This window comes from Daphnia magna, linkage group LG3 (assembly GCF_020631705.1).
Source record: "Daphnia magna isolate NIES linkage group LG3, ASM2063170v1.1, whole genome shotgun sequence".
Taxonomy (NCBI): Eukaryota; Metazoa; Arthropoda; class Branchiopoda; order Diplostraca; family Daphniidae; genus Daphnia; species Daphnia magna.
In genome coordinates, this window is record NC_059184.1 from 11,811,847 (window position 1) to 11,824,803 (window position 12,957).

The window sequence follows — 12,957 nt, forward strand, 5'->3', positions numbered from 1 at the left end:
GCCCCTCCTCCCCTCGCGGGAGTTGTGTGACAAACACTGCACAGAGAGGCAGACAGACTGCGAGCGACAGGGAAGAAGAAAAGCCATCCGTACATTCGGATCCAAGAATACAAAAACAAAAAACTCGTACTTCTTCATCTTCACCATATCTGCGGACGACGTCAGTCAAGTTTTCTTTTATTATTGTTATTTCTATCTGTGGCATCCATCGGTCCGCTCTCGTTTTAGAGACCCTACGAACTTTTTTGTCGTTCAGGTTTTCTTTTTGAACATGTTATTTTTATCGACAACAAGAATACCGGTTTCGTCATAGTTTTCTTCTGCCTTTCACCACTACGTCTGTGCGTGTAATCAATTGTTGTTGTATCCTGTGATCTCTTCAACTCTAGGTAAGAATGTACTCTGAAATATTTTTTGGAATTTTATATATCTGTTATATTATTAAAAAAGGACGATTGATAATAACAGTAGCTCGAGGTAGATCGTCTTGGTTGGTCGTGTGCTGTTCTTTAATTCGTGTTTGGGGAGGGAATCCGAAGAGTCACACTCTTTGATCGCGACCTGCAGGATATTTCTTTATTCATTTATCGTCTCGAGTCGGATTTTGAGGATAAGAGGTGCCGACTGGAAAAGATGCTGTCCGGTTTCAACCCTATCGTAAGCCTCGAAGGCAGTGCATCCACATGCAACCTACCTGGAATTAAAAAGCATGAGACACAAACTTGAAGAATGGGCTGGTGCTGCAATCTTTTCATAACACCCCCTCTGGCTCCACGTGATTGGCAGTTGTATTGTTGACGGGACGATGGATTTCTGATTCTAGACATGCATCTAACTCATCCATATTCAGACGTGTGAATTGAAAATAACTCTCCTACCCCCCATAGCGAGCATGCTCAGTATGAATACTAACTTACGAGTGGCGCACCCTTTTATTTATCTTTGTTTTGCGTCTGCGGTTGTGTTTGTTTGCATTGGATATGTTCTCAGCATTTGACATTGCCGGATCGAGTGTTTGTTTGATCGATTGTTCTTATCTTTAACTTTTTTTCCTATACCTACAGGATCGAACTGGCAAACCAGGAGCTCGTGGAGGTGGCGCATCAGAAGGCAGCGAATCGCTGAGCAATAAAGTCCGTGATTTGGAAGCCAAGCTGAGAGGCAACCGTCCAACTATAGGGAGGACGGTGACGTCCCTATATTTATAAAAATAAATACCATCGGAAGCAAAAGATCACAACAGATTAAGTTTTGGTATTACATCTTGTTTATGTTTCCTATTTTGCTCGGCGACTGGCCTCTCCGGAGTAATGGATGCAAATACAAAATTGGAACCGACCCTTGGTGCCTGAACAGGTAACACGGATTTCATCAACGATGCAATTTCTGATAAATCTTTTTCACTTCTGCGTAAAAAAGATCCGCATCTCACCTATCAAATGAAAAGTAGGAAAGTATATAAGCGCTGATCTCTACAATGTGTTAAGCACTTTGTAAAAGTAACCTACAGTGGTCACAATGTTCGCCTTAGAATGCGTTGACTGCTTGGCGTTGGCAGTAGCAGCGGAGGAATCGCCTTCTGTAATTTGATTAATGGTTTTGGAAGCAGTGTTGATTTTCACCATTTTAGTTTGCCGGCTCATAACCAATGGCACTTCTTTATTCGTTTCCTGTACACCAAATGTTTGGCGGCAAAAATGGTTGATTAGTAAACTGAAAACATTTTACGTCGTTGGACGATCACCTGTTGCGACTTTTGTTGCAGGAGCCATTTTTCTCTATCACTGTGAATTTTTCTCCATGTGAGATCATCCTGTTCTTCAGCAGCTTCATCTTCTTCATCTTCTTGATTTTTTGGACGGGCACCGTCTCCCTCAGTATTTTCACCATCAGCCTGTTTCCACCGAAATTGTCTTTGCCTTCCACCGCCATCAGAATGCAAATCTCCATCTTCGAGAAAAAGCTCTTGAAAAAGTCGAACTTCACGCTGGTCTTGATCAAGCATTGTCTTCATATGGGCTCTTCCAACTTGCTCACGAACTTCGTTTTCATCAATATCCTCCTTATCGCCTTCCTCCTCCTCCCAGTCATCCATTTCGTCTTCTCGTTCGTCACCGCTGCCAACTTCGGAACCGGACAGTTTTTTTCCGCTGTATTTGCCCGTCGAATCACTCAGTCTCTGCCCGTCGTCCCACTCGCTGCCCACAAAAATGCCCAATGAAGTTGCCCGTCAACTTATATATTGCCTCTGGCTATCTAATCCCTAACAGTCTTTGCCCGTCGACCCCCTCTCTGCCCGTCAACCCCCTCTTTGCCCGTCGATCAACAATCGATCAGCAAAAATAACCACTGTAGGAGGCCCGTCGACCATATCGTTGCCTCTTTTTATCATCCTCCTCACAGTATCTGCCCGTCAACCCACTTACTGCCCAACAAAATGTCCGTTTTAGTTGGCCGTCAACCTATTTATTGCCCCTGTCCGTCGGCTCACATGCTGTCTCGTCCACCCGTCCTACTAAATGCCCATGGACTGAAAAATTGTCAATTTCCACGATTTCGTCCACCTTTTACGCATCTAGTCTTCCAAAGTCCTCTCCCACCAATTCCTCCCAACGCCAGCGGCAACTTACAGCCAATCACAGGATGAGCACATCCAAGAGACCCAAAACTCCTCCCACATTTTTCCTTATATTTTTATAGAGTATAGACTAGTATACGGCGGCCCGTCCCAGGACGGTAATAGGTGAAGTCTAGTATTTAGTGTTGGTGTGGAAGGTCGGACCTGTTCTTAAATCCCTGAATCCACCTAAAGCCCCTTAATCCTTTAATAGCCCATTAATCCATCTAAAGCCCCTTAATACACATTAATCCTCTTAATCTACCTAAAGCCGCTTAATCCACTTTAAGCCTCTTAATTCATGTTTTAGCGCTGAATCCACGTAAAGCCCTAATCTACTTACAACTTTAAATTAATCCACGTTTTGTCAAGTAGTACTCATACACGTAAATAACAATGGATGAAAAACAAATCACGAATAAGCGCACTTTGAAACTGCCCCCAAGGCCATGCCTTGCTCCTTACTTGGTCCTTTACCTGCAGATTTAGTTTCTTACCAATGCCAGTCGTTTCCAACCTGTCCGTTGTTTCCGCCCTGCCCGTCATTTCAAACCTGTTCTTTGTTTCCGCCCTGCCCGTAGGTCTACACCTGCCGGCCGTTTTCCCAAGTCCGTCCTTTTACCCGCCCTGTCCACGAAAATTGGAAAGAAAAAGGTTAAGACTAACCGGCGGCAGTTCGAACCCTTTTCAGGTGGTCGACCTGTTTCCAGGCAGACAAAAGTTACGTGAACCCTATCGAACCGATGGAAGCGCGCGCACTGGAACAAAAGGGAACAATCTCTTAATGGTGTTGGAACGCAGTCAATTAAGATGTTAAGAAAAAAAATGCAATGGTGGTTCTTTGAGGGATGAAAAAAGGAAATGGTGTCTAAAGGTTGTTGGAACGAAGTCAATAGACATATTAAGAAAACATGAATTGGTGCTTGTTTGAAGGATGCAAGAGAGAACAATCTCTAAAGGAGTTGTAAGAACTCAATGAATTGGTGGTTGTTTGAGGGATGCAAAAGGAAAAGGTCTCTCAAGTATGTTGGAGTGCAGTAAATGGATCTCTTGAGAACACAAAGAATAGGTGGTTGTTTAAGGGATGACAAAGGGAACGGTCTATTAATAGTGTTGAAACACAGTCAATTGAGCTGTTGAGGACAAAGAATTGGTGGTTGTTTGAGGGCTGCAAAAGGGAACAGTCTCTTAATTAGTTGTAAGTACTCAATGAATTGGTGGTTGTTTGAGGGATGCAAAAAGGAACAGTCTATGAAAAGTTCTACTGAATGCATTAATGGAAATACTTGGAACGAGGACTGTAAATGATAAAACCAAATCTGAATATTCCATCATCGAGCTTGATGGACAACGCAATTTTCACGAATAATAGTACTTGGGAGCCTCAGTGTAGTAGATAGGGATGGGGTTGCATAGGTTGTTGTGTAGTACTTCGGTGCCTCGGTGTAGTAGCTAGGAGTAAGGGTGCCAACGGTTCGGAACTAACCGAACCGGAACCGAACCGTCATCGGTTCGTGTCTTTATCGGAACGAAACTCGATCGGTACGGTTCTTTGGCGGTTAGATCGAAGTAAAACCGTCTGGACCCGAACCGAACAGGAATTGAATGTTGTGGGACCCCACAATATTAAAAAATCTCTATTATAAATAAGTTCAACGTTATTTAAATAATTAATTATTATTATTATAATAGTTATTAATACTTTTAATTTCGCCTTAAGAGGCAAATTATACGCTATACCATTGGTCACAAACGGTCTTTTTTGTTTTAGTCGAATTTTCTTTGGGTATTGTGAAGAATAAAACCTTTCAATGTTGATATCACATCCCACTATACGTAACACATTTAAGTACTCCCGGTAAGAGGCTTGAACGCTTGACGTCAGGATTTACAGTCCTGCGCGTTACTAGACGATCTATTCGATTCATACTTATTGTGCGACTATTAGTGTTAAACTTATGGATAAATTGCGGAAAGCGCGGAAGCGCATTGTTTTTGTTTGCTCCGAAACCACGCTTGTACCGTTCTGGGACGGTTCAGTTCGGCTCGGTTCGGTTCAGTTCGGTTCGGTTCGGATCCTTGATTTTCGATCCGTGGTACGGTTACGGTTCGGAAAACCGTCGGTTTTTGCGAACCGTTGGCACCCTTAGCTAGGAGTAGCATATGCTGTGGTATACTCGGGGGCCTTTGTAGTATAATATCTTGGAGCCTCAGTCTGGTAATATTTAGGGGCCTCAGTGTAGTAAGCTGGAGCAGCGTAAGTGGTTGTGTAGTATTCAGCAGCCTTTGTGGTGTAGTATTCAGCAGCCTCAGTGTAGTAAGCCGGAGCAGCGTAGGTGGTGGTGTAGTACTTGGGCGCCTCAGCGTAGTAGCTTGGGGCACCGTACGTTGTGGTGTATTCGGGGGCCTTTGTAGTATAATATTGCGGTGCCTCTGTCTGGTAATACTTGGGAGACTCAGTGTAGTAAGCTGGAGCAGCGTATGTTGTGGTGTAGTACTCAGCTTTCTTCGTGTAATACTCCGGGGCGGCAGTTGTGTAGTATTCAGTTGCCTTTGTGGTATAGTATTGAGGAGCTTCGGTGTAGTAAACCGGAGCGGCATATGTTGTAGTGTAGTACTTCGGGGCTTCTGTATAATAGCTTGGAGCCGCATATGTTGTAGTGTATTGTGGAGCCGAATATTTGGGAGCCTCAGTGTAATAAGCTGGAGCGGCGTAAGTGGTGGTGTAGTATTCAGCTTTCTTTGTGTAGTACTCTGGGGCTTTAGTTGTGTAGTATTCAGCAGCCTCAGTATAGTAAGACGGAGCAGCATAAGTTGTGGTGTAGTAAGTAGGTTCGACGTAGTACGAAGGAGCAGTCGTGGTGTAGTAACTTGGGGCAGCGTAGTACTTCGGGGCTTCAGTGTAGTAGGTCGGCTCGGAGTAATAAGATGGCACGGCTTCAGTGTAGTAGGTTGGTGCTACGTAATACTTAGGCGCCTCTGTAGTTGTGTAGTACGACACGGTTGTAGTGTAGCTTGGAGCAGAGTCATATTTCGGGGCCTCGGTGTAGTAAACTGGTGAAGCGTAAGTTGTGGTGTAATACTCAGGAGCCTTTGTGGTATAGTAAGTGGGAGCCTCGGTGTAGTAGCTTGGAGTGGTATAATATACTGGCGCTTCCGTGTAATAGCTCGGTGCGGAGTAGTATTTTGGTTCCTCCATATAGTAAGTGGGAGCTGCATACGTGGTGGTGTAGTATTCAGGAGCCTTTGTCCCATAGTACATGGGAGCCTCGGTGTAGTAAGTGGGGGCCGCATATGTTGTGGGGTAGTACTCGGGCGCCTTTGTAGTGTAGTAAGTGGGGGCCGCATACGTCGTGGTGTAGTACGGCGCAGCAGTGGTGTAGTACGGCGCAGCAGTGGTGTAGTACGGCGCAGCAGTGGTGTAGTACGGCGCAGCAGTGGTGTAGTACGGCGCAGCAGTGGTGTAGTACGGCGCAGCAGTGGTCGTCTGGTATGAATAACTACCGTACTCGGAAGTCTTTTGTTTTCACCCAAAAAAAAGGGGGGGCCTTAAAAGAATAACCAGGATTTTGGGTACTTGGCTTTACGACATCATAAGACAGCATCCAATCTAACGTTAGCCATAAGAGATCACAAACAAAAAAAGGCTTTTCTCAATCAACTAAAAAACTGGACAACAAGAGCTGCAAATATGCATTTTGTATACATTCACATTAAATCATTCTTTTTATAGTTGGTCATGCATAATTTGAAATAACGATGCAACCGCGTGACCGCCAACTGCCTGTTCATTGGAGTGAAACCGTGTTAAAGAAAGAAATGATTGGTCGTTCTCTTTTAAATATAACGTTTTGTTTAAACACGACAAATGAACCGAACGACCATCGTGAATTTTATTGTGTTGTCCACGCCACTGTACAGAATGGCCGAACGAGTATTGATCGGTTTTATTCCAACACATGAGGCCGTATCAGCGAACCACTACGTCAATGGTGTCTATAGAGAGTATAGTCCACAACAATATTCGGCCCTGTGCTAAAGCTGACAAGTAATACGTACACACACGTGTTAGATATAAACAGTTTGTGCTGGGAGTGTATAATATTCTATTGCGGGGATGACTCATGTGTTACGCACAGCCAGACGAATACAACAGTGGGGACATGTCATACGTCTTTCTGAAGTCGCGTTATATAAAATACCCTGAAAGCTATTGCATAAATAAACGTCTGCTGAGAGCAGAAGAAACACACAATAAAAGAGGGTAATACGATGACATTTTTTATTTAGGTTAACCCAACTTGGAGCGTGTATAGAAACACAAATAAATCTGTTAATGAAGTGTATAATGAAAAATCGATAATGGCGCACACCTGTTGGCTGTAATTGAAATGGATGTTGAGCTGGACGAATACCGGCCCAACGGCTGTGGTATATAGAACGCGGACGCATTAAGTAATCACAGACTCTATTATATAGTTATCGCAGCTGGAAAAACCAGAAAGAAAAGTTGAGTGAAATGTGGCACAAGGCACATCGGTCTCGTCACTTTCGAAATAAAACTGGCGTTGTGTATTAGTTTGGATCGGCCGAATAGATGCGGGAGAGCCACAACAACAAAAGAAAACGATGTTAGCCAATAACGCCCAAAAAAATCAACTTTAAAACATCAATTAATGCTAAACGTTTAAAGTGGTTTATAGGAGGAGATTACCGCTATGTTTAACCAATTCAAATATGAAAAAAGAATGAAATACGCGAGGAGCTGATATGAATAAATCAACATGAAGAAATCGTGAGTTAATGCCGATCTTTGTCCCGAGCTATACATAAAAATGATGAAACGTCTTCGACACCAGGACGGACACGCGCTCGAATTTGCACATGTTACTTTGCATGTACAGCATATACAGGGGTTGAGATATTTATAGATATTTATAGATTTGATATATCACTACTACCCCAAACTTCCCTGCACCAAAGTACCCTACTACTAGCTAACCTGCACCAGCTTACTCTACTCCCAGCTACAACAAGGATAACAAATACGCTGATATCACCATCACCAGCCAATCTGACGAACGCATCCTCGATGGCAGCAGCCAATGGAGGTAATAAATAATTAATCTGAGGATTTCCGTTATCTGATAAAAAAACCAACCAAGACCAAGACCAGGACCAAGACTGCTATGCCATAAAAACGAAAAGTTAGTCGATTATTTTTTTTTGACACTGGCCTTCACCTGCCATTCAAACTGGCTTACGAGCAAACGACGAACCTTTTAAGAATCCATTAGGGGTTGAAAGATTCCCATGGGGTCAGTTCGATTAACACCTCAATTATATTACGAGAATACAACAGCCTATACCATGGACAGTGACAGAATCCATTCACGCAGCATTCTTTTTCTCTGTTTTGTCACTCATCGAAAACAATAAAGCGAAGAGGGCAGTATGGGTGTGGATGATGACTTCCAGCAGGTGATTTGTTACAGGATGCTAAAGAACTTCTACCCTGTTCAGATTTACAAGACCAGTTGCCAACAGTTTTGCTACGGCAAAAAGTGAGGGCTCCTGCAGTAAATATAGAAGGAGTTCAATCTATTAGAATTCAATCTACTTTTATCCAGATTGAAGTTGTACAAACCCTGTTAGTAAAAAAATCTGGTAAAAAAATCTCAGATACAATTAATTAGATTGAAATTATGCCTGTTTGAGAAGGTACCAAACTCTCGTGTCAGTTTATCTAAAAAAGCAAAAAAGCTGAAAAAGTAAAAAAGAGTATTTAAAACACGTTTTGTACGAGGGAAACATAATATATGAATATGAGATCATGATGAACATGATGATATAAGAATATAATTATACCTTTCTCGACAAGTTTCCCAGCCGAATCTATAAATTCCATCGTTCTCTTCACGAGAGGTCGGCCCTTTTCTAAAAGTAATATATTTATTCATTTTAAATGACAGCAGGCCGCCATTAAAAACGAAAATGACAACAAACGAGGAAAAAAAAACAATTGCCGATTCAAATGCGACGGCGGCTGCTGAAATTTCGGGGCCTATCCACCACTGCGTGGCTTGAAAGGATGGTCACGTGACCATCCCACTGAGCCAATAAAAACCCTGGAAATGGTGCCGTTTTCTGGTACGGACCTCTCCGTACGTACGTGGAGACCATGTTGGTTGAAAATTAGATACAACTGAATGAGCTATCCATCTGCCACCTAGCGGCAGAAAATTCCAGGCTTTTAGCATTCCATTCAGGAACGGTGATTTACATCATACGAATCCTATATTTTGCCATTTTTCATGAATAATATTCTTTTTAAAATATACTCAATCCTATTAAATAAATAATTCGATAAGGAAAGAAAAATGTTCATTTTTTTTTTTCGTCAATTTAGTCTATCTCATTTACCAAATCCAACATAAAGGTCCAACAGATGCCAAAACGGACAGTAGCTGTTTTCCAACATCTATTTAACAGTATAAAAGACTTGATAAAACATTCCAAGTATAGTAACGGTGTTGGTTCGCTAGCACCGTTACTGTGGGATACCACAGTATATGATAAATGGTGGCTATATGGTGATGGACGTTGTCGGACCATTTGGAGATTGTCTGACGCTAATTCCAGGTCGAAAATGGCTTCAAGACTATCGTAAGGATCAATATAACCATCAAATAACATATACTGTGGAATACCATAGGTGCAGAAATGTGCGAATGGTATAAGGTCGTCGTGGAGTCGTGGAAGTGGCTAGTTTATCAGGACCTGGATCGGACCATTTGGATGATTGTCTGACGCTAATTCCAGGTCGAAAAGGGCTTCAAGACTGTGTAGGGTTCCATATGTAGTCTGAATCACCTTGGCTCGATTGCTGCACGATTGCGATTCGAACGCTGTACCCCTTAATGGAGGAAGCTAGGAGTCAACACGGATTACCTATGCCTATGGCTATGGCTGGCCTGTGGCCGGTAATTTGACCGATGATCCCACTTTTTTATTCATTCTTAGATATAGCTCATTTAAATAAAGCCTGCATGTGCGTGAATAACAATTCAAGGATAAATAATGTGTAAAAATGATCGTTATTTAATCTTTACCCGAATATTTATTCACGCACATGCATGCATCTGTTCAGTATAGAATGAAACTGTTGACAGGTAAATAGCAGTCTTTGATATTGGTCTGTTCCCAGCAATGCGGGGAATTTCGATTTCAAGGTTCTCTCAGACAGGGTCATAGGCGATTGGAAACGACCCTGGTGGATCATTTTTGCATAACAAGTTTACCCAACGCAGGAACGAGCAGGATCGTGAAACTCTTGTCTTAACCAGTCTGCTGTTGGTGATATGGTCGATAAAGATTTAATAATAGGTCAGGGTATAATTTGCTACCAACCCGTTCATGTCGAAACTAGTCAAAGCATCAAGAACAAAGCTCAAGAACAAAGCTTTTCACTTGCTGGAATGCAGGTGAGATGATTTGGCGTAGTATGGGATCTGGCGCACAAAATCAAGTCATCGAGGATGTTGAATTTCAGCTTACGTAAATTTATAGTCATACAAAACACTACGACGACCTAACGATTCATGAGATTTTTGAAATGCTATCTGCCTCATAATTATGAGCTGGAGCCGACGGCATCCTGTAAGTTTCAGGTGAAACAGGTAGTACTGATTAAATGGCGGTTCAAAAAGAAGGACTTTCTCACAAATTCAAGAGTTACATGTTGCCAATCATTTACACAAATTTAATTTAGCTCGAGAATGAAAAAATCCACAATTCTTGTTGTTGAAAACGAGAAGCACAACACACAATATTCGACTGTGCACTCTGGAACTACCGAAATCACAGAGATAGAAAAGTTGAACTGCTCGGGCGCGGTGCAAGTGTCTATTTGCTTTATGTCGGCGAATAGATTGTGATGATTGTCAACATCAGTATTTACCTCGAATATTGAGTGTACTGTACTTTTTTTCTTTTAGTACTTTACTTTTACTCTATTCGCTAATATAATACTACAGCAGTAGCCGACCTCTGCAAGCACCGTCATCTAGCATTACTCAACTCTGGCTCTTGAATAAATAAACCTTTCCCCTCCACCAAAAGAAAAAAAAAAAGAAGTCTCGTACTACAGTACTGATAAAGCGCAGGGAAGACGTAGCGGCAACTTGGGAGCCCCTCCTCCCTCGCGGGAGTTGTGTGACAAACACTGCACAGAGAGGCAGACAGACTGCGAGCGACAGGGAAGAAGAAAAGCCATCCGTACATTCGGATCCAAGAATACAAAAACAAAAAACTCGTACTTCTTCATCTTCACCATATCTGCGGACGACGTCAGTCAAGTTTTCTTTTATTATTGTTATTTCTATCTGTGGCATCCATCGGTCCGCTCTCGTTTTAGAGACCCTACGAACTTTTTTGTCGTTCAGGTTTTCTTTTTGAACATGTTATTTTTATCGACAACAAGAATACCGGTTTCGTCATAGTTTTCTTCTGCCTTTCACCACTACGTCTGTGCGTGTAATCAATTGTTGTTGTATCCTGTGATCTCTTCAACTCTAGGTAAGAATGTACTCTGAAATATTTTTTGGAATTTTATATATCTGTTATATTATTAAAAAAGGACGATTGATAATAACAGTAGCTCGAGGTAGATCGTCTTGGTTGGTCGTGTGCTGTTCTTTAATTCGTGTTTGGGGAGGGAATCCGAAGAGTCACACTCTTTGATCGCGACCTGCAGGATATTTCTTTATTCATTTATCGTCTCGAGTCGGATTTTGAGGATAAGAGGTGCCGACTGGAAAAGATGCTGTCCGGTTTCAACCCTATCGTAAGCCTCGAAGGCAGTGCATCCACATGCAACCTACCTGGAATTAAAAAGCATGAGACACAAACTTGAAGAATGGGCTGGTGCTGCAATCTTTTCATAACACCCCCTCTGGCTCCACGTGATTGGCAGTTGTATTGTTGACGGGACGATGGATTTCTGATTCTAGACATGCATCTAACTCATCCATATTCAGACGTGTGAATTGAAAATAACTCTCCTACCCCCCATAGCGAGCATGCTCAGTATGAATACTAACTTACGAGTGGCGCACCCTTTTATTTATCTTTGTTTTGCGTCTGCGGTTGTGTTTGTTTGCATTGGATATGTTCTCAGCATTTGACATTGCCGGATCGAGTGTTTGTTTGATCGATTGTTCTTATCTTTAACTTTTTTTCCTATACCTACAGGATCGAACTGGCAAACCAGGAGCTCGTGGAGGTGGCGCATCAGAAGGCAGCGAATCGCTGAGCAATAAAGTCCGTGATTTGGAAGCCAAGCTGAGAGGCAACCGTCCAACTATAGGGAGGACGGTGACGTCCCTATATTTATAAAAATAAATACCATCGGAAGCAAAAGATCACAACAGATTAAGTTTTGGTATTACATCTTGTTTATGTTTCCTATTTTGCTCGGCGACTGGCCTCTCCGGAGTAATGGATGCAAATACAAAATTGGAACCGACCCTTGGTGCCTGAACAGGTAACACGGATTTCATCAACGATGCAATTTCTGATAAATCTTTTTCACTTCTGCGTAAAAAAGATCCGCATCTCACCTATCAAATGAAAAGTAGGAAAGTATATAAGCGCTGATCTCTACAATGTGTTAAGCACTTTGTAAAAGTAACCTACAGTGGTCACAATGTTCGCCTTAGAATGCGTTGACTGCTTGGCGTTGGCAGTAGCAGCGGAGGAATCGCCTTCTGTAATTTGATTAATGGTTTTGGAAGCAGTGTTGATTTTCACCATTTTAGTTTGCCGGCTCATAACCAATGGCACTTCTTTATTCGTTTCCTGTACACCAAATGTTTGGCGGCAAAAATGGTTGATTAGTAAACTGAAAACATTTTACGTCGTTGGACGATCACCTGTTGCGACTTTTGTTGCAGGAGCCATTTTTCTCTATCACTGTGAATTTTTCTCCATGTGAGATCATCCTGTTCTTCAGCAGCTTCATCTTCTTCATCTTCTTGATTTTTTGGACGGGCACCGTCTCCCTCAGTATTTTCACCATCAGCCTGTTTCCACCGAAATTGTCTTTGCCTTCCACCGCCATCAGAATGCAAATCTCCATCTTCGAGAAAAAGCTCTTGAAAAAGTCGAACTTCACGCTGGTCTTGATCAAGCATTGTCTTCATATGGGCTCTTCCAACTTGCTCACGAACTTCGTTTTCATCAATATCCTCCTTATCGCCTTCCTCCTCCTCCCAGTCATCCATTTCGTCTTCTCGTTCGTCACCGCTGCCAACTTCGGAACCGGACAGTTTTTTTCCGCT

The 12,957-nt window shown here is 42.4% G+C and overlaps 3 protein-coding genes and 1 long non-coding RNA gene across 5 annotated transcripts; all 4 read right to left on the reverse strand.

Moving 5' to 3' along the window:
• Positions 1-1,069: 1,069 nt before the first annotated feature.
• Positions 1,070-2,141, reverse strand: LOC116922015 (claspin). The gene is made up of 4 exons (XM_032928399.2): positions 1,745-2,141; positions 1,509-1,670; positions 1,262-1,432; positions 1,070-1,196 (listed from the first exon to the last, which is right to left on the reverse strand). The coding sequence occupies exons 1-4, from the start codon at positions 2,093-2,095 to the stop codon at positions 1,104-1,106; spliced, it is 777 nt and encodes a 258-aa protein (XP_032784290.1). The 5' UTR covers positions 2,096-2,141; the 3' UTR covers positions 1,070-1,103.
• A 2,622-nt stretch (positions 2,142-4,763) lies between these two features.
• Positions 4,764-6,094, reverse strand: LOC123470698 (extensin-2-like). Its single transcript, XM_045171255.1, has 2 exons — positions 5,943-6,094; positions 4,764-5,888 (listed from the first exon to the last, which is right to left on the reverse strand). Exon 2 carries the CDS (start codon positions 5,877-5,879, stop codon positions 4,764-4,766), a length of 1,116 nt encoding a protein of 371 aa, XP_045027190.1. The 5' UTR covers positions 5,880-5,888; positions 5,943-6,094.
• Positions 6,095-6,885: 791 nt separating this feature from the next.
• Positions 6,886-8,979, reverse strand: LOC123470754. 2 transcript variants are annotated; one of them, XR_006644526.1, is made up of 3 exons: positions 8,486-8,896; positions 8,265-8,380; positions 6,886-8,191 (listed from the first exon to the last, which is right to left on the reverse strand). It is a non-coding gene; the product is annotated as an uncharacterized LOC123470754 (long non-coding RNA). The 2 variants fall into 2 exon arrangements; XR_006644525.1 differs by having other exon boundaries at positions 6,886-8,380; positions 8,486-8,979.
• A 2,895-nt stretch (positions 8,980-11,874) lies between these two features.
• Positions 11,875-12,946, reverse strand: LOC123470752 (claspin-like). Its single transcript, XM_045171504.1, has 4 exons — positions 12,550-12,946; positions 12,314-12,475; positions 12,067-12,237; positions 11,875-12,001 (listed from the first exon to the last, which is right to left on the reverse strand). The coding sequence occupies exons 1-4, from the start codon at positions 12,898-12,900 to the stop codon at positions 11,909-11,911; spliced, it is 777 nt and encodes a 258-aa protein (XP_045027439.1). The 5' UTR covers positions 12,901-12,946; the 3' UTR covers positions 11,875-11,908.
• Positions 12,947-12,957: the final 11 nt, after the last annotated feature.